The 23,008-nt window shown below is 42.5% G+C and overlaps 1 protein-coding gene across 3 annotated transcripts in view; it reads left to right on the forward strand.

The window, feature by feature from the left end:
* Window positions 1-3,842: 3,842 nt before the first annotated feature.
* The window catches only part of LOC107394432 (tenascin), a 44,018-nt gene continuing 24,852 nt past the window's right edge, over window positions 3,843-23,008 (forward strand). For 2 of the 3 annotated variants that reach the window (XM_015973361.3, XM_015973363.3), the window contains exons 1-5: window positions 3,843-4,178; window positions 4,973-5,030; window positions 5,114-5,323; window positions 7,863-9,323; window positions 19,176-19,291. In XM_015973361.3, coding sequence (XP_015828847.3) covers window positions 4,065-4,178; window positions 4,973-5,030; window positions 5,114-5,323; window positions 7,863-9,323; window positions 19,176-19,291 — 1,959 coding nt within the window. In that variant the 5' untranslated portion in view covers window positions 3,843-4,064. The remainder of the gene's footprint in view (window positions 4,179-4,972; window positions 5,031-5,113; window positions 5,324-7,862; window positions 9,324-19,175; window positions 19,292-23,008) is intronic. The other variant, XM_015973362.3, reaches the window with a different exon arrangement.

A 23,008-nucleotide genomic window follows, 5' to 3' on the forward strand; every position in this document is an offset into this window, starting at 1 on the left:
GGAGGGACCGGTGGCGCCTGTGCTCGGCAGCCTCGCCTCTGTCAGTGCGCCCCAGGGCAGCCGTGGCTACATCGTAGCTCATCACCATCAGTGTGTGAATGGATGAATGATACACTGTAGTGTAAAGTGCTTTGGAGTCCTTACTCTGAGAGGCGCTATACAAGTGCGGATCATTTATCATTTATTAGTAGCTGAACATTAGTTAAAATGTTAGAAAGGTGGGATGGGTGGATGTAACTTTCAGTAAGTAATAATTGGAAGTTTATTCACAATTATTTTTTAAATGGTAGACACAACTGAGAAAAAAGAAAGAAAGAAATGTTTTAAATGAAATTTTACCCAGACCTTTCACATCAGTGCCTTCTGGTCATTCCTGTCAAATTGTTGGTCATAGTTTCAGAGTTTAGTGCCAGGTTTGTGCTTCAGGAGACGGTTGGGGAGTTTACTTTTGCTGCTGACAGCTGAGCCAACGGGAGGAAAACGCTTCCACCTGAAGACCCAGACAGTAAAAAGCAGAAACGAGTGAAGAGTTTTCATGGGTCTTTCTGAAAGGCCGTGTTGCCCTCCTGGGATTCAGCTCTACCACAGCTGGAAGAGCCGTGACTCTCAGGTATTTACAAGCTAATGGTTTCCAATCAGAGCAGTGGAGAAGGTTGAGGTTGAACCGCAGATGTTTAAACCAAAACATAAGAACGGTAGCAGGTTCACCGGAGGAATTATTCAAAATATCTTCAGCTTTTGTAGACAGTTAGGGTAGTTAATTTCTAGTATTCAGCATTGAAGGCTTTTATTAAAGAGTAGGTTCACTGAGAAACATTTTAAAACATTTTTTTTCATTATATTTTAAATAAGATCGGTCAATCGGAGGCTAAACGTCTTCGACTCCTATTTCCTGCATTAGCAGCCAATAGAGTGTAACGAGGGAAAAACTCAGTTAAAAAAACCCTGACAATCCTATGTCACATAGTAAATTAGTATTCATGGAGTCAGCCGTCTTGGCTTGTGACTGGGGAGGGCAGTTGTTGATTTAGCGTCCAGGAGAGAGCAGAGCACATCTCGACAAGTAGAAGCTAACCGTTAGCATTAGCAACTCCACAACATGACAGAACTCCTCCAGGTTTGTGGTATTTGTGGCGATAAAACATCCGTGTTACAGAACAAATGGAGGCAGTGGAAAAGTTATGTTGCTGTTATCCAATCAGAGGAGAGATGTTCAAATATCAGGAAATGATAACGAGTAATACTCCAAATCCTGCTGTTTTGTGCTTCCCCGTCCACCGACTAACTTCTGCTTGCTGTAACAGGCGCACCAGAGCTTTCCCCCCACAGAAATCCAAGGCTTTAACTTATACTAGAGACCAGTGCTAACATATTGGAAAATTAGTGAACTTATTCTTTAATGTAAAGTTGTATCAGAACTCAGAGACATCAAAATGAAAACTTAGGAACATATCAGATCAGTGTAGTCTCATTAGTTGTGAGGTCTGGTCGGGGGTTGAAAGGTTTTTATGGAGGTCAAAGGTTAGACTGGAGTGGAAAAGCAGGAACACCTCCAACACTTTGATGGAAGAGAGGCGACAGCTGTAGAAAATACCAAAAACCAGAAATTCTATGTGGTGGGGGGCACAGGCTGTATCCAGACTGTTGGTGTCGTAATGGTGTGGGGGGGTTTCTTTTGGTCCCTCATAGCCCATCAATCATATAGGAGGAGAACATGTCTGAAACATCATAATTTTAAGCTTGAGGTTGAAAATTTGACATGTGGTATTTGTGTAAAACGTGTAAATGAGAAGGAAACACTGAATAAATTGTTGTTAAACAGGAACATGTATGTTATTATTAGAAATGCCTTGAATCAATCACCTGATTTGCATAACAAACAGCTGGAAATGACCTCAAAATCCAAAAGAACAATAGAAAACTGCCTCAGCCAGGAGATATTAGTGAATGTGTGCATGTCCGACCCTGAAATGACTTTAATGCTCTAGCAGTAGCAGGATGACATCATGCTCTTGCGAACTTTAAGCAGCTGCTTTTTAAATTCAGACCTGCAGAATGTGGCTTTGAACAGCCTATCTGTCACGTATTACCAGGCAATGGTTGTAAAACCCAGACGGGTTAGATCATTAAAGAACTGGCTCATATTTCTAGATTTGATCAGCTACTGTTTTTGTGTTGTGAGGCATGTCCAAGGCAGTGGTTCAGCGAGAGTTTTATGTGATTTTATTCACCTTTTGGGGTGATTCTGCTGCTTTTTCAGACATGTGGGAAAGGAAACGGTTTTAAGAGATTTTTATCAAAACTGCAATCAAAACCTTGGAATCGATTAAACTTTGGAAGAAGATGGAACCAAATATGAAGAAAAGACGAAAGGCAGTCGTGCAAAGTTTAGTTAAACAGTTTCTAATAAATATCAGAGAATAATGCTGACAACATTTAAGAAAATCAACTGAAAATGTTTTGTGGAATCCAGCTTTCTTTAAAGGTCCAATAAGTAAGAATTTTACAGTGAAATAACCACAAACTGTCTAACGTCTCGATCATGTTAGAAGGAAGGTTAGACTTTTCAGCCAGCTGAGAGGTTGTCAGTTTTTCTCCTTTCAAAGAGGGACGTCATTGTTTACAATCTCTCCATACTTCCTGGTTCCAGAACCAATCATATTTGACTTTGAAAACACTTTGTCTCTATTTTTAATTTGGCACCGGCTGGCAAAAAGCAGCAGTGTTTTGTACAAAAATGGAACCCAGTACACAAAGCAACCTAGAAGTTATTTCATGTACCCAAGAAACCGCGCATCCTTTTTGCTTTACTCTAATGTCGGGTAAAGTAGTTTAGAAGCTAATGTTGAGCTATCATGAATTAGAAAGTTGTCTTAAGCTACTTTTTTGTATACCATCAACTCAAAATTTCAGTAAAATGTTTTTATCTACTTAACATACTGTGTGTGTGACTCGTCTTTGCGTGTCATCTAGAATCCTTTGGAGTTGATCTGAAACTGGCAGCAGTTGCTCAGAGTGGGCTTGGTTGTTTTTAAAGAAGGACTGCAGTACCTACATTTCACCACAGAGTGTCATTCTTGCTGCATGCACCTTTAACTCAGTTTACTGGGATTATTAAATAAGAATAAGAATTTTATCCTTAAAATCCACCAAATGTAATAGTTTTAGTCAAATTTATCAGAATTCCCTTTCATTGTAAGATTTCTAATGTGTCCAAAAAGGTCCTAAAACCTGTGTTATCTATAAAATAGCTGCTACAAAGAGAGATTAAGCTACTACATGTAGAAGTTTTTGGAGCATTTTAAAATTGGCCAAGGATAACCATGAGCTGTTTGTATGTTTGTTTTGGTTTGATAGTCACAAAATAACCTGCGGTCACCGTTTATTCGACTAAGCTAAAACGTAAATTAGAAGAAATCGATGTGATTCTGAAGTCTAGAATCTTTCTAAGACATGATGAAACGATCCAACTAAAAGTATTGAAGTTGTTCAGACTCATCTAAATTATTTTGAAATGATTCACCATAAATGTATCTATAAAATATTTGTTTTGTCCGTTTTTTAAAGAATTTTGAAATATTGTCAATAAAACGACCCAAAACAGCAGACACCTTTGAGTTTGCCTGGTGTTAGAATACTACACTCAGTGAATAACGGGCGATTCTTTCAGACCAGCTTACTTTTTCCATGGGGTTTATTGGCCGACATGCTTCACTTACAAGCCCATAAACAGCTAATGGTTCCCATTTGTGCTAATTGAGTCCAAATTGGAGTCTGCTGAGCGAACATTAACTGAAAGGTGAGCCTTAGTGAGTAACTCTGCGTCTCTTTCAGGAGGAAAAACCCCTGGAGTCCAAAACGGAAAGAGGAAAACATCATGGCCCATCCGACTGAAACAGAGTGACGGAATTGGAGGGAAGACTTTCTGTCCCACGGACCAACCCATGCTTCATCTTTAGAAGAAAGTTTAAGAAACAACAAACTCCGGATCAGTCAGACCACAGTTTTCCCTTCCCTTATTCTCCCCCACCAATCACTGCACTTTTCCATTTCTGATCCCAGGAATGCGTCCCCTCATATTCCTCATCCTCCTCTTCCTCCTGACTCCATCAACTTCCAGGGAGTTGCAGGTCAGAGGTCAAATGACACCACGAGGTGCTGAGCAGGACACCATTAAGGTGATTTGGTTCAGATGGATGAATGAAGGCAGAGCAATGGATCTGCTATGTTTAGATTAATTTTTTTGTTTGTTAAAAAAACTATTTTATTATTGGGGGGCTTAAAGCTGAACAGGTAACAATTGGTTTATGTACACATCTGGACACAAAGTGTCTCCTTAGTGCCTATTTACACTTAAGAACTTAAGTCCGTCCCCCTTCCTGTAAGTGTAAGACAATGTCCTGATCGTGAGTTGTAATTGGTTGTCTTCATGTTAAAAACATTGTGTGTGAGTCAGGTAGGAAAACTGAAATTATATTTATGGGTTACCATAAAGACCTGAATATGGGTGCACGTCAAATTAGGAGTCAAATGCAATGTGGCCCTTATCAGACCTCCTTTAGCACACACACCACTTTTAATAATATTTAGAAGGTTTTTCTTTTCACTCACTGCTGAAGTCTTTCATGACGTGTATCATAAAATATTGGCTCAATTTCCTGCTCTGTGTGAGGACTCCTGTGTTTTCCAGTGCTTTTATTGTAGTTGTTTCATTATAGTGGTTCATTTAATAGTTTCATTGGGTCTTTTTAGTGTAGTTTTACTGGACCTTCATTACTTGTGGCTGTTGTACTCTGGTTGTTTTAATTTCTTGGTTTTATTGCGTCTTATTGTTGTTTTTACTATGAACTTTAGTTGTACGGTGGCCTTGGGTGTTTGAAAAGCACCTGAAATTAAATGTGTTATTATTATTATTATTGTTGTTGTTGTTGTTATTGGGGTTTGAAGTAAATCTAGTCTGTTATTGATGCAGGTTTTGATCTCAGAGGGATGCAACTCCCAGGGAGAGTCTTCTGATGTGGACCAAGGAGGTATGTAACAATATAAAGTCCGAATTTTACAGGAAATAAACGTAACAGTTGGGTTTGAGTTGCTTCCTTTTTTTTTTTTCTAGGCAAAGCAATCGACCTGACTCCAGGTTCTCCTCTGGTCCTGACCCATAAGATCAAATTGGTTCCATCAGGATCCGGGTCTGGGTCGTGCAGCTGCGAGGAGGACTTTGCTGCCCTGAGAGAACGACTGGAGAGGCTGGAGGGGGAGGTGTCTAACCTACGGGCAAAGTGTGGAGGAGTGGAGAGAGGCTGCTGCACTTCGGAAAGCAAAGGTGAAGCAAAATGAATAAAAAAATGAAATCATGCATTTAAACTCGAATGGAAACTCAAGAAGAGCAATGCACCTCCAACTAGAACTTCTAAACTCATGCACATTGGTGATGTCACATTTTTCCACGATATAAAGATGTATAAAAACTTAAATGTGCAAAAACTTTGATGGTAAGTTTGAGAAAATCAGTCAAACTTTAAGGCTGCCATGTTTTAATGCTGAGTTATGACTTAATTTCACCTTTACCATCCTGATGATGTCCTGCAGACATGATTTCAGCCCAGTACTAATGGCAACCAAAAGTTCAACTGTAAAAGAAACCAAAGCTTTTCCATCTCAACATCTCAACACATCCATATGGTGAAAAAAAACATATCGGAACAAAATTAAGTAATCGGGTCATGCAAAGGCTAAGTCGTTTGTCTGAGGAAATAACGTAATCGTAAAAATAAACTTCAGAGATCCGTGGATATTGATCAAAGAAATGCTTACACAGAAAAAAACATTGGTAACCTAACAACAAGAAAAGAGAAAGAAACAGGACAAGTTGATTAAAAATCATTCTGACACTTGAGTAACCCTAACCCAAGAATGCATATGTGTTCATGCTTTAAGATTTCATTTCATTATTAGCATTAAAATAATCCCCTTTTCTGATTTTTTGTTGGTATCGAGTTTGTGTTTCTTGAGCCTGCATGACAAAGAAAACTTCAAAAGCAGCATCACTCATCGTGCTGATACAAATCAGCTTATTAACAAATTACCTCACATTTAAAACAGCACACAGCTGTGTGAAACACACACACACACACACACACGCGTGCACGCGCACACACACACACAACAGAAAGAACTTTGATTTTCTTGATAATGTCCTTTTGTAGCAGATACTTATGTTAGAGTAAGTTTATTTATTTCATATATTTCAAACCCAAACCCACACGCTGCATTACTCACTTTCATGGACCCTGTTAAAATAGTTAGAATAGGAAACAGATATAAAGAAATGTGTTCTGAACATGGACGTAGTTTTGTGGCGGGACCGGGGGGACATGTCCCACCATTTTTACCAAAGTCAATTTTTGTCACCTGCATTTTTTACCGTCCAAAAACAATAATAAGCTATATTAAATAGACACAGGTTGAGCACTAAAACAAAGTGGAAAACAACCGCTGTTTTCCATCAGACCCGTCTACAAGCTCATCTATTGGCTCTTCTGATACTTACTAATGTGGGATTGGCCGTTCCTGCCACCTGTGTACTTGACAGTTCTGCATTCTTAACATTGCACAAAAGAGCCTCTAGGCTGTAGTTTTATACATTATTTTTGTACACTTACTGTAAAGACCCCCCTCATGAGGGGGCCTCAGGTTTCACCTTTCCAGCACTTATAATGCAGATCTACTGTAAACAGAATTCCAAAGCATTTCAGTCCAGGTCACATCTTCCTGCATCTTATCAAAACGACCATTCCCACACAATTTGCCCTAACGACGTCGACGACTCTCCGTGGGGTAGGGAGGAGGGGTATTCATGGGTAGCATTCATAGGTAGACAGCTACAGTTTATACGCTTGACTCTCCCATATTCCAGTCAGAATCGACAACGCTCCTTAGATGAGAAGCGTAACATCTTCAAGAAACCAAATAAGTCCAGTTGCCCTCGTTCGAACCCCTTGTTTCTGTGTTTGTCTGTAGATACTTTAGATTCCAACAAAATAGCCATCACATCTTTGCCTACAATGGATTACCTTTTGGAGTCAACCCAACCCAAAATGACAACCAGAGCCAGCTGACCTTACAAAACACAAAAATAAAGATATCTCAGACTTTTTTTTTATAATTATTGATCAACATTATTATTGACCTGCATCCTAGCTTACAACTCTGGCATTAAGTAGTTGATATGTGGTGACGGTGCCACAGGGGTAAAGTGCTCTCCCCGTAATCGGACGGTTGCAGGTTCAAGCCCCGCTCAGTTCGCCACTTTTATTGTGTTGTTGGGCAAGACTCATAAACCCCCCCTTGCCTGCTGGTGGTGGTCGGAGGGACCGGTGGCGCCAGTGCTCGGCAGCCTCGCCTTTGTCAACTGCCTGGGCAACTGTGGCTACATCGTAGCTCATCCCCACCAGGGTGTGAATGTGTGTGTGAACGGGTGAATGACTGATTGTGTTGTAAAGCATCTTGGGGGGTTCCAGGACTCTAGAAGGTGCAATATTAACTAGAGGCCATTTACCATATGTCACCACTTAATGCATTGATTCTAATAAAACTTACAGAAAGTCTTTATTGGATGTACAAATGCAACTGGTTGATTTCTGAAATCCAAACAATTAAACATGTTGCTAGAGCTAATTAGCAGTCGAAATAGCTGATATGCTAATGAATGGGTAAAACTTCACCATTTCCTTCTTATTGGAATAAAATTACAAATGGACAATAGGCTTTTATTTTGAAAGGTTTGGGATTTTTGTTGAGTTTTCCTCTGGATTTAACTAAACTAACAGAAACCTTTCTCTAAATGTCACCCTCTCTTTCAGGTGCAGGTTGCACAATAAAACCAGAGACAGAGGAATGTCCCAATGAGTGCAATGATCAAGGTCGCTGTGTGGACGGCAAGTGTGTTTGCTTCCCTGGTTACGGTGGGCCTGACTGTAGCCTGTCCAGTTGTCCTGGGAACTGCAATGACAACGGGAGATGTGTGAATGGAGAGTGTGTGTGTGGTCCCGGTTTTTCTGGGCCTGACTGCTCTAGGACAACCTGTTCAGACAACTGTAGCAACCAGGGTAAATGTGTGAATGGCAGATGTGTGTGCAACAGTGGTTTTGCTGGTCCAAGCTGCTCAGAAGAGTCCTGTCCTGGAAACTGCAATAGCAAAGGGCGCTGCCTTAATGGACGGTGTGTGTGTAATTCTGGATTCACAGGTCCAGACTGCACTAAACAGGCCTGTCCTGATAACTGCAACACCAATGGCAGGTGCGTTGATGGTAAATGTGTTTGCTACAGTGGCTTCAAGGGTCCGAACTGCTCTGAGATCAGCTGTCCTGGAAACTGTAACAACAAGGGCCATTGTGTTGATGGACAGTGTGTTTGTAATGATGGTTTCACCGGTGCAGACTGCTCCGGAAAAGTGTGTCCTAACGACTGCAACAACAGGGGCCGATGCAATGAAGGCAAATGTGTCTGCAACAGTGGCTTTATTGGTGTTGACTGCTCTGAAGTAGACTGTCCTGGGAACTGCAACAAAAAGGGACGTTGTGTAAATGGACAATGCATTTGCAATGATGGGTTCACTGGTGCTGACTGCTCCATGAAAACTTGTCCCAACAACTGCAGAAACCATGGGAGCTGTGTGAACGGCAAATGTGTGTGTGACAGTGGTTTTGCTGGTGCTGATTGCTCCCAGATTGCCTGTCCTGGAAACTGCAACAACAAGGGGCGCTGCATCAATGGACAATGCGCTTGCAATGATGGTTTCACAGGTGCAGACTGCTCAGAAAAGACTTGTCCCAACAACTGCAGAAACCATGGGAGGTGTGTGAATGGTAAATGTGTGTGTGACAGTGGTTTTACTGGAGCTGACTGCTCTGAGATTACTTGTCCTGGCAACTGCAACAACAAGGGGCGCTGCATCAATGGGGAATGTGCTTGCAATGATGGCTTCAGTGGTCCAGACTGCTCTGAAATCAACTGTCCTGGAAATTGCAACAACAGGGGGCGCTGTATCAACGGACAGTGTGTTTGTGATGATGGATTTACTGGGGCAGACTGTGCGGAAAAGGCTTGTCTTAACAATTGCAACAGCAGGGGGAGGTGCGTGAATGGGAAGTGCATTTGCGATGTGGGCTTTGCAGGGCCGGACTGTGCTTTCAAAGGCTGTCCCAACAACTGCAACAACAAAGGACGTTGCATCAGAGGGAAGTGTATATGCCGACGTGGGTTCAGTGGACCGGACTGCGGCCAGTGTCAAGATGGCATGACTGGAACCGACTGTAACATCGGTGAGTCAAATGCACCATAATGTAGTGGACATGTGTCAAAAGGGGGTTTACAGATACAAAGCTTTATCTAGTGGATTTAGTGCTTAATGTTTAAATCCACACCTAATTGTTTTATTTTCTTAACACAGCCAAACTTCATTTTCATCTTAATTTTAAAATAATATTTTCACCATTGAAAAGCAGGTCCAAGGTTAATTCCTTATCGGTCTTTGAGGTGCTTTTTGGCAAGTTCCGTCTTTGGGATCTTCTTTACTCTTGTCTGTCTGTGAGTAGAAGCAGACAGTTGTAGAAAAGTATTATTTTTGGCTGTGATTGCAATAGTAGCTGCTCGATGATTCACTGTGTTTTAAAAACAATTTGAAAATGCCGATATGTCTAAGATCTCCACAAACACGCAAGTGCACACTCTGTGATTGACCTCTGTCCATAAGCGAATGTTGAACGCTAATAAAGTTTCATGGGGATTTACAGGTTTAGCAAAAAAAAAAAAAACCTGATGCATTGCTTACATCGTATTAGAGAACAGGGTAAGACCGTCACTGTTACATACAGTTCTAAAGCAAATCCTACACAATTTTAGCTTACAAATCTAGACAAACCATTTGAGTAGCAAAATACTTTGCTCTGCAGGTTGGTCTAGCCATGCCCCATTAGCCTAATCGGGCCTACCATTGGCTCAAACTATTTTTGGTCTGTCCAATCCCAGTGCTCTATGAGAGACGTAAGGTGGACTTAGAACCAGAGCTGCGGCAGGTAAAAACTACAAAGATGGCACTGGCCTTGGAACAGCACTGGTTTGAAATGGCTTTGGCATCATTTTTGGATGATTTACAGTTCTTTGAGACAAGAGCAGTTAGACGTACTTATGTCCTTTTTTTTTGTAAAAGGATGTTTTTGCCTCTTCTTTTTTGATGGCGTATGGTAGACTGCCCTGTTGACAGATTTCCGTAGAGATGAACACATTGTTCATTGCTCTGATTGGTCCTAGCGCTGTTTGAAGACAATCGTACATTCTGCCTTATGACTAAGTTCTGTCTATGGGGCGTGGCCAGACTACATGTTTTCATATAGCATGTTTGGTAGGTTAACATATATCCTTAAAGAGACAATGGGTAGTTTTTACCATTAATTTCTGAAAATATCCATCAAAATGTTGTTCAAAATAAATTAAATAACACCCAGTTGTTGAAAAATGTTGGCAGCTTCGTAACATATAACCATAAAAATCTGATCTAAAATACATGGGAGCGGGTCTAAGTCTCTGGGCGACGCCATATTAGATTTCATGTTTCTTTCTACGGGAGCCCATGAGGACAAATTGCATTTACTGATTTGTAACAAACAGTTCGAAAACTTTCGTCATTCTTAAATGTTGTTGTTTTACACATTTACCTCTTCACTTGTTGCCAGGGATGAAAGGGAGTCTGATGTGCTCGTTATTTTGCTAAAGTTTGCACTCCCCAGGGCTTTTTGACCCTAATGGGCACCCTTTGGTAAGGTCTTACTCCAACACAAAAATACAGCGTGATTACAATGCTTTATATATCTACTGCCTAGGGCTGGGGGTAAACGATTATTTTTAAAACGATTATTCTGACGATTATTTTATTGAATAGATGACTATTCTAATGACTGTTTAGACGATTGATCTAGTGATTATTTTTCTATTGCACAATTAATTAAAACGAGAAAATCTCTAATAAATTCCTCAAAAAATTGATAAATTGGTACTGCAAAAGAATAAACACTACAGGCCTTCCATTTTGTGTAACACTGCTTTTATTGTGTGTGTTTTATTGTTGGTTATGTTCTGGTGACGTGTAGAACTTGGGAAAGCAGGCTGCTGCCTGAGAGGTGGTTGGAGACGGAGTGTCTCCATGCTGCTTTGATTTGGTCACTTATGTTCGTGAGGCGAGTGGTGTTACGGCCCTTTCTGGGAGTTTGGCTCGTGTGCAAAATGGAAGGGACAATAACGGGATTTAAAAGTTAAAATGATGATCAGGTTTATTTACAACAACAAAAAAACATAAATCTTTCCATCCACAGGTTGGGAATAACAAAACTAATTCTGCCTGTGGGGAATTAAAACAAAAGTACAAATAAGTAGGGATGTCCCATTGGACAAAGATGGGTTCTAGACCAAAATAAGGATCTCCAAAGGTCCAGACTCTAAACTGGGTGGTTAAACCAAACTCAAGGTGATATTTTAAACTAAACCGAAAACCCACAACACTCTAAATGTAATAAAAGGGAGATATAGACCACAAAAAGATGAACTCAAAACCAAAACGTAACAGCTTATCCAAACGCAAGAAGCTGTTAGCCTTCGTCTTCGTCTTCCTCCACTTATCCGGGTCCGGGTCGCAGGGGCAGCATCCCAACTAGGGAGCTCCAGACCGTCCTCTCCCCGGCCACCTCGACCAGCTCCTCCGACAGGATCCAAAGGCGTTCCTTGACCAGATTGGAGATGTAACCTCTCCAACGTGTCCTGGGTTGACCCGAGGGCCTCCTGCCGGCAGGACATGCCCGAAACACCTCTCCAGGGAGGTGTTCAGGAGGCATCCTGACCAGATGCCCAAACCACCTCAACTGACTCCTTTTGATCCGGAGGAGCAGCGGTTCTACTCCGAGCCCCTCCCGAATGTCTGAGCTCCTCACCCTATCTCTAAGACTGATCCCGGCCACCCTACGGAGGAAACTCATTTTGGCCGCTTGTATCCGTGATCTCGTTCTTTCGGTCATTACCCAAAGCTCATGACCATAGGTGAGGATTGGGACGTAGATCGACCGGTAAATCGAGAGCCTGGCTTTCTGGCTCAGCTCCCTCTTCCCCACGACAGATCGGCTCAGCGTCCGCATCACTGCAGACGCCGAACCAATCCGCCTGTCGATCTCCCGATCCCTCCTACCCTCACAAGACCCTGAGATACTTAAACTCCTCCACTTGAGGTAGGACCTCTCCCCCGACCCGGAGCTGTTAACGAAAATGCTAACAGTAGCTTTACCAACGTTAAGTTCAAGTTACCAAGTTTAAATAAAGCAAAAACACCCAGAAAACAGACCAGTATGGAGGAGAGATTGCTACCACAAAAACAACTCTTCTAATGTCTGAAAGAAGCTCCTTTATGAAGGGAGAAACTCTCCCAGTGATTTTCTACATCTGCGGTAGAGACAAAGCAGCGCATTTGACCCCAGAAGTGTCACAATGCGAGCAAGGAGATGGTTAGGACCCAAAATGCAGATACCCAGGATGACATGAGGCAGGAGTGAAGATTAAGAAAAATCCTTTATTTAGGATGAACAAAAAAATTAAATAAATCCAAAAGGCTGGGAGCCAAAAATCCAAAAATGTCCAAATACTGAACTAGAGATCCAAAACACTAGAGACACGAGAAGCACCAAATAACACTAGAGATAAAAAACGAGAAGACTGACAAAATACCACAATGGACCGACAACAACATTGAGACAAGGACAGGGTTTTATACACTGGGGCTGGAGTGAATGGAGACGAGGAGCCGGTGTGAGGATAACTGGCACAGGTGAAAACAATAACTGAGAGGAGGAGCAAAAAGGAGCAGGGGAGGACACCAGACCTGACTGGGGAAGGACACACACACACACACACACACACACACACACACACACACACACACACACACACACACACACACACACACAACTGAAATAAAAGACCTATAGAAACTAAGGTGGGGAGACTAAGAGACATGAAGAAAACCAGGAGGGAGCCGGGGACAAAAAGGGCTGGAGCTACATGAAGAACACAAAGAGACACATGAATGAGACGCAGACAAAGGACACATGAGGGCGCTAGGAGACACAAAAGGAGAACCTAGAGAGGGATGGAGAACACAAGGAGATACATGAGGGGAGACGCAGACGCAGACCGTGACAAGAAGTTGTTGTCCGTTGCCGGGAGACAAAGGCGGGCAAAACAGGAAAGGAATGTAGTGGCGGAAGGAAATTGTTCCGGGTCTTCGGTATTTGGTGGAGATGTTAGTGAAGACGGAGAAGAGGGCGAACTAGAAGAAAAACAGGCTGATTCCTCCTCTATTTACAAACTCTTGGGGATGCAACAAGTGGGCGTGGTGCGTCGACTTCCGGATCTGACGTCGACGAATTTTTAGAACGAGCCATCAACATCATCGACGCTTCATTACAGCTCTACTACTGCCCCTATTGCCAGGAAAATTACACACCGTCACTTTAAAAGAAGAAAACTCCAGATTGCAACTTTAAGAACTTTTTCAGGACTGACATTTTTACCTGATAGAACAGGGAAGGCACAGGCGTATTAATGAGGCCCACTGCGCATCCAAATGTGTACAGTGCCCTTCAAAATGCCCCAAAATCCTGTGGAATATTCTCCCGTTGGTGACAAGTCTTAAGATTGTGGGCATGCTATATTTTAGCACATTTATTTATTGAAACGAGCATGTGAGCACGTTCTCATCGACAGTTGTTTTAAGCTGCTTAAATCCTATCGGAATAAATCCTAGAAAATCACATTTACTACATCATCATTTGCCAAATGAAGCAACCAAGCTTCTTATTTTGTTGTGTTTTCTTGGCTGTTGTTGTCAGAGTTGTTGGGTGTGTAGGCGCATTAGATCGTCTGTTTGGAGTCGGTTCAATCTGCAGTCATCTTGGTGACGGAACTGTTTCATTAACAGTGGAGCAGAACCAAGACCCACTGCCCATAAAACCCCTCCTGCGTAATGGCGTTCTGCGCTGCCTGAAGCTGACTCAAGACACAGCTCGTGTTTCAGGTGGTTAAGTGTTCCCCCACATGTGGCCAACCACTTACTGGACCTGATGGAGGGATGTCCCACAATCTGGAGTCCTATCGTGGAAAACGGGGATCATATCCATGCACCTGCTTTTATACAGTTGGTGTTTGCTCAAAGGTTCATCAGCAAAAGTTCAAGAAGTTAAGAAATGTTTGCTGGTTAGAAAACCACCAGATTAAGATTTGCATTTGGTGCAAAGAAAAAAATCTGAATGGGTGTAGAGCCTTACTCTGTGACTAATTGCATGTCTGGTTTCGTTTTGAGGCTGTAAATCTTAAAGAACGATTACACCGAGGCTTGACTTAAAAATCCCTCACAGGATCAGCGTTCTGGCCACAGCAGAGTTCCTTGTAGCACTTGTGTGACTTTTCGTTAATTACATAAGGGAACATGACATCATGCTCCCAGTGAGTGGTGATTTTTTCAGCTTTAATTTTATGAGGGACCAGTTTCAGTGAAACAAGTCTGTGAATTGTTATCACAGTTCGCCATCATTACGCTGTTCAACCACCGGCTCCACCAGGTTCAGATCTTAAACTTTGATAATGTGTGAATGTTGTAAATATGACTAAACAACGGTCTGGACCAGCTGGTGAGGATTTAGGTGGAGCAAAAAATAATAATAAAGCAGCCCTAAACTGTTATTTTATTCACCAAGCATGTTTTCTGCTGAGGTGTGGGAATGTTGACGATGCAAGATGGAGAGCAGAACGCAGGTTTGAAGGTGGGCGTTGATCAAATTTGGTCCCTTTTTTTTCTGTGTCCTGTCTGGCTGTGAAGCAAACAGAATTGATGTCTGAATGCTGGTGACAAGCCTTACAGATTTACTCTCAGGTGGAGCATCAAAGCTTCTGCTTTTAACGCCACGCCTGATACTTAAAACTTTATTGTTATTGTTTTTGAATGCTTTGTAATTCCGACCAGACACGGAGACAGAGGTGAAAGAGAAAGGAAAAGACAAAAGGAGGGGAGACAGGGGGGAAGGGGGAGGTCCACAAAAATAAACAATAATGAACAAGAGTCTGCTTCTAGACCTGCAGAAAGAGAAAGAATAGAGAAAATGGGACACACAACAATACATCAGGAGCAAGCTATCACTGCGTCAACCTGATGATGAAATATAAAATCAACATTGTTAAACTGAACAATCACACGATAATAAATCACAGTGCATTTAGTGGCAACGGCAGCCTTAAGACATGTGTTGAACGTGCCCAAGCCCATACTTTACGTGAGCACCTGTGTGTGTACACGCGCTTGTTTATGTAAGGTTTCTCTATAGGAGCGTCCAATAGAGAGTGTGAGGGGCCACAGATCCGCCCCCCAAAGATGCGTAGGAGACGGGGGGAGCTCCAAGTGCCAGAGATCCAGGCGCTGCCGCAGAACACAGGAACCCCAAGGAGACTGCAACCAGAAAAGCCCCCCGCCCCCCTCGAGAGGCACAGAGGATCGCCCCGGGGGGCCAGAACCAGCAGCCGGCAGAGTCCCGGAAGATATCAGCGGGAAGTCCACAGGCCCACCCGCAGCCTCCCACCCCAAGCCGGCCGAGTCCGGGACCCAGGGGCGACCACTCCTGCCGGGGACCCAGCACAGCCCAGGGACCCAGACCCCACCAGGCCGCCACCTGGATTGATCAGGCAGACGCCAAAAACCCGCTTAAACCCGCTGACCCGGGAGCCACGAACACTCAGGCAGACCAAGGCACAAGCCCCCACACCAGGTGTGGCAGGGGGAGGGGAGACAATGATCTTTATCACCAAAAGAAGTCCCAGGAGAGGGGAGGAGTCAAAGGCCCCACCTGACATATACAGTCATACACAAACACAGTCACACACTCACTCCCTCATGCTCAGACATACACATACAACCCAAGACTTACAAAAATACACGCCGGACACCCACTCATGCTCCCCATACACACCCTATTCACTCTGGTCCCGGTACTGCTGCACATTGGGTACAACCATCACCGGTTACCAGAGCTTGACCCTTTCTGCTGGGGGTGCTGATGAGCAGGCACCCCCGCCCAACGCTGAGCCCAGCAACCCACCACCCCAGACCCCAACCAGACGGCCAGATCCCCCTCCTAGCCTCCAGCCCCAGGAAGCCAAGCGACAACAGAGGTGTGCTAACTTTTTTCCTAACAAAGGAACATGAGGAAATTAAGGGTGTTGACACTTGCACACAAACATCCTTAAAGCATAAAATAAAAGCAGATTTTGGAAGAACCCTAAATAATTTACAGTATAAAGTGGAATAATTCAGTTTTGTAGAGATTCATGTTAACATGTTCTGCTACAAACCTTCTCCCAGTAAGACGTGTTGGGAAAACAAAACCACTTTGGTTGAATCTTTTCAATGAGGAGGAGCAGCAGCGCTCCAAAGGTGATCAAGCTCTTTTTATTTTTATCTCTGAGGCTGAGTCCAGCCACACTATGGAGGAAGCAGATTTCACCCACTTTAGTTCAGGATCATTTTATAAGTCACAATCCAAATCTCACAACTGCAACATGGAGGGAAATTTAAATGAAGAGCTTCTTCACAATCACAGACCAGAACACCACCTCATCATCTCATTATATCTACTATCATCACCAAACAAGACCCCAGATGTTTAATTTATAGCAGAGACTGATACCTTCATGAGCTAAATTATTTATTATGCAACTTTTCTAACACCCCTTAAGATCTTATTGCTCATTCATTCCCTTTATTGAACAAGAACACATCCTATTCACAGACAAAACACAGAATTCCTTCCTTATCCTGCAGCAACATCTTATTTATTTATTTTTTCCCCAATAAATATTTCTTTGTCCAGAAATTGCAATGTTAGAGGCTTATTTGTGCATCTTATTCAGGCTAAACTATTAAAAAAATCTAATTTGAAACCTCAACAACGAGGTTTGAACTTCATGAATCAACAAGAGTTAACACCCGGAGGAAAAATTAGCTTTTATGTCTTTATTCTATATTTTAATCAGGGACACGTCCTATTGTTTACACTAATGGGGCGGGACTATAAACCTTTATCACATCCAGCCACTAGAGGGAGTTTGTTTAGCTTCAACCTCCACTACTGTATGTGATCCTGTCAAAATATTACTGACGGTCAATATCTGTACTATAATGAAAAAATAAATAAAACTAGATCATAAATCCATAATCAAAGTAAGAAAGTAAAACAGAAATGTACACATGTTCACTTTAGACAAAATAACAGTTGGTAAAAAGGCCATATGCAATCCCTCTCATGGTATCCCCTCTTAGCTCTGGTTCAATTCCAGACAGTTCCCAGTAAAAAAATTATATCTGTTTCAGGTTGATCCATCACAAATTCTGAATGTCAGCTCCATAATCTGAAACCAGACCCTTGTGACTTGCAAATCATAAAAGCTGGACACAATTCTTAATGACAAAACCACCCCTGATATCTGTGCTGTATTGTTTTTCAACCAGCAGATCAGATTAAATCCTCTGTGCCAGGAAACAGATGATTTCACTTCTGGCTGGGATTAGGAACAAATTATGATACATACATCACTCAGCTTTAGATCTGTATCTCAAAGAGGAAAGAAACGGAGAAAAGGACAAATTGATGAATGCGGGTCTGTGTGTTCTACTTTGTTACATAAGAGAAGGGGTTCTATTTTCTTTTCTGTTGGTGCTTTTATTCAGTTTTGCCTTGTAAAACATTAAAGTAATGCTCAATAAGTTTACTGCATCTCCCTCATACGGACTTACAACTGTCATAAACAACCCTGCCACAGCCTGCTGTAGCTAGTGGTAGCAATGAGCTAATGCAAACACGAGCCAAATGAAATGCCACAAGGTAAAAAAAGATCTACTCTGTTGGACAAACATTTTTATTATTTTCAAGTCCAGTAGCAACAAAGCCAGGTCACCATCAGTCCATGATTTCATAGCCTATTCTAGCTCCCTCAAACTAGTTTAGATTTCACTCTGATTTCAGCTCTTTGCTTCACCTTCAAAGACTCTCTGACTTTTACTTCCAGCCTCCACCATGATGTAAAACTTCCTGTTCCTTGTCGCCTTCATCGTGTGCTATTTATCGACTGTTGGTGAACCGAAAAAGCTAACTGCTAGCATTTATGTTAGCTTCCAGTGTTTTACCTAGAAATATTTACAGCAGGGGTGAGCAGGGGAACGGGGGGCGCAGAGCGGACCTCTAAGCCTGAGTCAAGCTTCTGCGTCAATGCGGAGACACGCAACGCCATTATCCGTCCTTGTGTAGGCTCCCTGGCATGCATGCAAGTACGTATGGAGTCGAGCCCACTTTTCTTAACAACTGTCGAACGAGACGGAGAATGCATGCTTGTGATTGGTCGGTCCAGAATCCTGAGATCTCTTCCATCATGACGCCATTCGCTTGTTGTCTGCCTAGACCTGTTTAGCGGACGGACATCCCACCGATGCCGCTGTCTCCTTTAATGCTTTCGCTGGTATTTCAGCAAGATAAGCATTTCTTCGTCTAGATCACACAGTCCCAACTCGATCAAACTTCTCTTTGTCGAGCTGCTTGCCATTTTTCAGACTGTGGAAGTGATTTCCAAGGAAATAGTAAGACGTCACTGTACTGCTACCTATGCTACGCCCTCTGTTGTCCTGGTGGAGAATTGCTTTGTAACACCCCTTCAGCAAACGGGGAAGTATGAGAGCGAAACGCTTCCGTCAATCCGTGCGTGTCTGTCCCTCATGGAGCTGACGCAGAAGCATGACTCAGGCTTTAGAGTGGGAGGGGGGGGGGGGTTGTAATTGCGCGCGGAGCATTTCGCTGCCGTTTGTTGTCTGCGGGGGTCGGAACGGCCCATTTCGCTGCCGTGCCGTGGTTAATCCTTCTGTGGTCATTTCAGTTGTTTTAATAATAGACTTTTTTCTCTCTTCTTTTCCTTTTTTGTTTCTTTTGGGTTATTTATGTTTTTTGTTAGAAATAAAGTTTTACATATAATTCAGCCACTAACCAAACAGAACTGCTGAAAACAAAAATGCACATGATTATTTATTTCTTTTTTTTTTTTAGCAATGACAGGTGTTTCCCAGCTGAGTACTCGAGACATCACAGAGTCATCTGTCACTTTGGTTTGGACTCCACCTCCTGTTCAGTATGAGACCTACTACATCACCTTCTCCAGCCAGGTATGTTCATCCAACGTTTGAATTCCCAGCCATTATCCTTGAAATCTTTTTTTCAGTCGTGTCTTGGTTGTGAACTCTGTCTTTAGTGAATCCTCCACTCTGCTCACACAATCCGGGGGCTGGGAAAAGAATCTCTAAAACGATATTTGCACATTTTTGCAAAAACTCAAATTTTTCTGACGATCATGTTGAGCTTCTGTACAGTGGCGTGTCCAGATCTTTTAAAATGGGGTGGCCCAGGTGAGGCACAACTTTGTGCATGGGTGGCACCAATGGTTATGCTTTTTTTGTTTTACCCCCAAGCCTTTTGTGGACAATGAAAAGCCTATTTAAAGGTAAATTAGTGTGGTTGCACCTGGGGTGGCCAATTAGATTCCAAGGGTGGCATGTGCTACCCCAGGCCACTCCCTGGACACGCCCCTGCTTCTGTAATTCTGTCTAAGAATAAAATGTCAAAAGGAATTAAATGAACGTGGTATTACGTTGTAAAAATATTGACAATCATCATTATCATTATTATTACTATTAATCATTGATAACAGGCATTTTCAATGAGCCAAGCTACTACAGCAAGACACGACCCTGTTCTTGTTTTTGTCCATTGTCACCCCATCACACTTTTTTTTGGGGCTCCTTCTTCAAGCCAGTAAAATAACTAGATTCATCCCTGCAGGAAAAGCTCTGCGGTCAGATTATCTGTAACAGACACTAGCACCTCATTTTTCTTTCATAAAAGACGTGATGCATTTCCTTAGTGATTCCACTTAAAACCGGATTTCAAGGTACTTTCAGTCCCTCTCAGGAATCAGAGAGCAGGCGTGCTGTTGGTGATAGTGTTGGCAACACAAACATCACTGAATCATCCACTGCTGCAGCTGCTTTGTGAGAACTTGAATGCAACCTTGTCTAAAGATCCAGCTGAGTCTAAGTTTTCTCCTTTTTTCACAACTTTTTGTTGTTATGAGGTATTGTCACCTGTAGATGGGGCAGTAGCACAGGTGTATGCCTCTTGAGTAGTTCACATGAATCAGATGGCTTTTCATTCTGTTCCATCTTAAAGTTGAACATGCAGCCTTTACCCAGTTAATCATCTTAGACTGATTATTAGCACAAAATGCCAATGTTTCACATTAAAGACTGAAGCGCTACAAATTGGACTTTTGATCAAAAACAATCATGGGTAGGGACAAAATTGGGAATGTCTTCATCTGTGTTGTCTCAAAATCAATCTCTGTCAGCCAATCAGAAGAGATACATTTGCATATTTTGACAAAGAGTAAGACTCGTATTATCCTTCATTTCCCTCTGAGCTACTCCTCAAACTAACTTCTATCACCTTAAACAGGCGATCAGCTGAATGTCGTCATATCATTCTGATTCCAATCTATAGAAAAATGTCTTGATCGGTGTCACTAATCTTGCTACTTCCAAAATACTTTGAAATCATGTAACACCGCTTGGTTGCCAATATGAAAAAAGACTGCTGGAAATGAAGAATGATCACAATATAATGTATTACTCACTTACATTTGACCAAGTGGGGAGAGAACTGAGGTGGCTTAAAAGAAGGAAAGCTGCAGATTCTAAGGGGATCAGCCCCAGACTGCTCAAAGACTGTGCTGACCAACTTTATGAAGTGGTCACGCACATGTTCAACCTGAGCCTTCGGTTGGAGCAGGTCTCCATTCTGTTGAAGACCTCCTGTGTGGTTTCAGTTCCCAAAACATCACATCCCTGGGATCCAGGCCACTACAGACCAGTCGCCTTGACCTCCCATCTGATGAAGACTGTGGAGAGACTCATCCTCACTCATCTACATTCAGTGGTGAGCCCGGAAATAGACCCACTCCAATTTGAATGAAAAACAAACATGGGGTGGAGGACGACAGGCGCGCAATTAGGGTGGCAGACAGGGGGGATCTGTCTCCCCCAGATTCAGATCGACCCCGATCCGTCCCCCCAACTAAGGCCAGAAAGAAAACAAAATCGGAGGTTAAGCGCTTGAAGCTCCTTTTTCCAATTACATTGAATGCAGCATGACGTAAACAAACACCGACTCCAGAGGCGCCAAAGTGGTTGCTGCTAGGATGCAGGATAAAGCAAAAAGGGCAAGCAACAATTACTGAATTTTTAAAAAAGACCAACAGTGTAAGTAGGTGGGACCTATCTGTCTGTTTATGCATGTTGGTTCTAGATTCAGTACGTTGTTGTCAGTGTTGGGACTTACTCGTTATAAGCGCCAAAGCCTCATTGCTGACTTTAACAAGTCTCATCTACAAATACGATCCCTCATGAAGTTACTACTTTACACCAGAAGATAGTGGAGATGTGGAACCTTCAGGCTGAGCAAAGTTTGGGAGTTTTTAGAGTTTGAAAACCGCCTCCCGCCGAGAGGCTCCCAGTCGGGGAGAGGAGGAGATGGGCGCAGCATGAAGAGCGCAAATATTAGATAAAACGTATAATTGCCAGCAGGTCTGGTCTTTGTTGACTGATCGCTTTGTCTGGTAATGACTGACTCTAAGCTCCAAACGTTGGGTTTGATGTTGGTTTACCCTTCTTTGGGACGAGATGGATGTAGAAATGATGGTAAAACACCGCTAACGTGACAGACGTAGCAACAATGTAAAAAAAAAGCCATAAAAAAGAGGCAGATGCCGATGCGTTACATGTGGAAATCAAAGTGTGCCACATGATCATAAAAAATAAGTTAAATATAAAATTTTAAAAGAGTTTTATTTATGTATATATAACTTAAAACTTTCCAAATGTAATGAAAATCTATAAATAACGTAACAATAAGAAGGAACTTCTGTTGGTCAGGCTGAAAAGTTTGGGAACCACTGCTCTAAGTGACAAGTGAATATTGTTTATTAAATATATATTTTATATGCAGTTTTTAAGGGGTTTTTATGTTTTCTGTAAAGATTGGTATGCTGAAAATGATTTAATGTTTTGCATAAAGCATGAGGTTTTGGTTAGTAATCGATTGAGAGAACAACAAATGACTGATTTGGATATTGTTGATCAGGCAGAGCTTTGTTGCCAGCGTTCCATTGCATAATGGCTTCAAACACGTATATAAAATTGTTAGTTTTTTCATAAACCATTGGATGAAATTACACAAATTGACTGAGCTCTATTTAAGGCTCTTGCAGTCGTTTGTGCATGTGTATGTGCATGCTTGTGTGTGTGTGTTTGTGCTTGGGGGAGGGTACATTTGAACTTTTCCCCCCCAGTTTGAAAATCCTATCTGCGCCCCTGGAGGACGAGCTAATCTTCCTGCAGCACTGGGCTCTGAATCACCTTGAGATGCAAAAAAGCACTGTGAGAATCATGTTCTTCGACTTCTCAAGTGCCTTCAACATCATCCAGCCCGGTCTACTGTAGCAAAAGATGAGGGGTGCAGGAGTGGACAAACATCTGACTGCATGGACCACCAACTACCTCACCAACAGGCCACAGTACATGAGGCTGTACAACTGTACATCTGAGGTGGTTATGTGCAGTACTGGAGCTCCACAGGGTACAGTGCTCTCACCTCTTCTATTCATTTTCTATACCTCTGACTTCTCCTACAACACCAGCAGCTGTAACCTCCAGAAGTCCTCTGATGACTCAGCCGTTGTTGGCTGTGTGTCTGAGGGAAATGACCTGGAGTACAGGTCAGTCATCATGAACATTGTTGACTGGTGTGAGTGTAACCACCTTTGGTTGAAC

This window comes from Nothobranchius furzeri, chromosome 19 (assembly GCF_043380555.1).
Source record: "Nothobranchius furzeri strain GRZ-AD chromosome 19, NfurGRZ-RIMD1, whole genome shotgun sequence".
NCBI classification, from domain to species: Eukaryota; Metazoa; Chordata; class Actinopteri; order Cyprinodontiformes; family Nothobranchiidae; genus Nothobranchius; species Nothobranchius furzeri.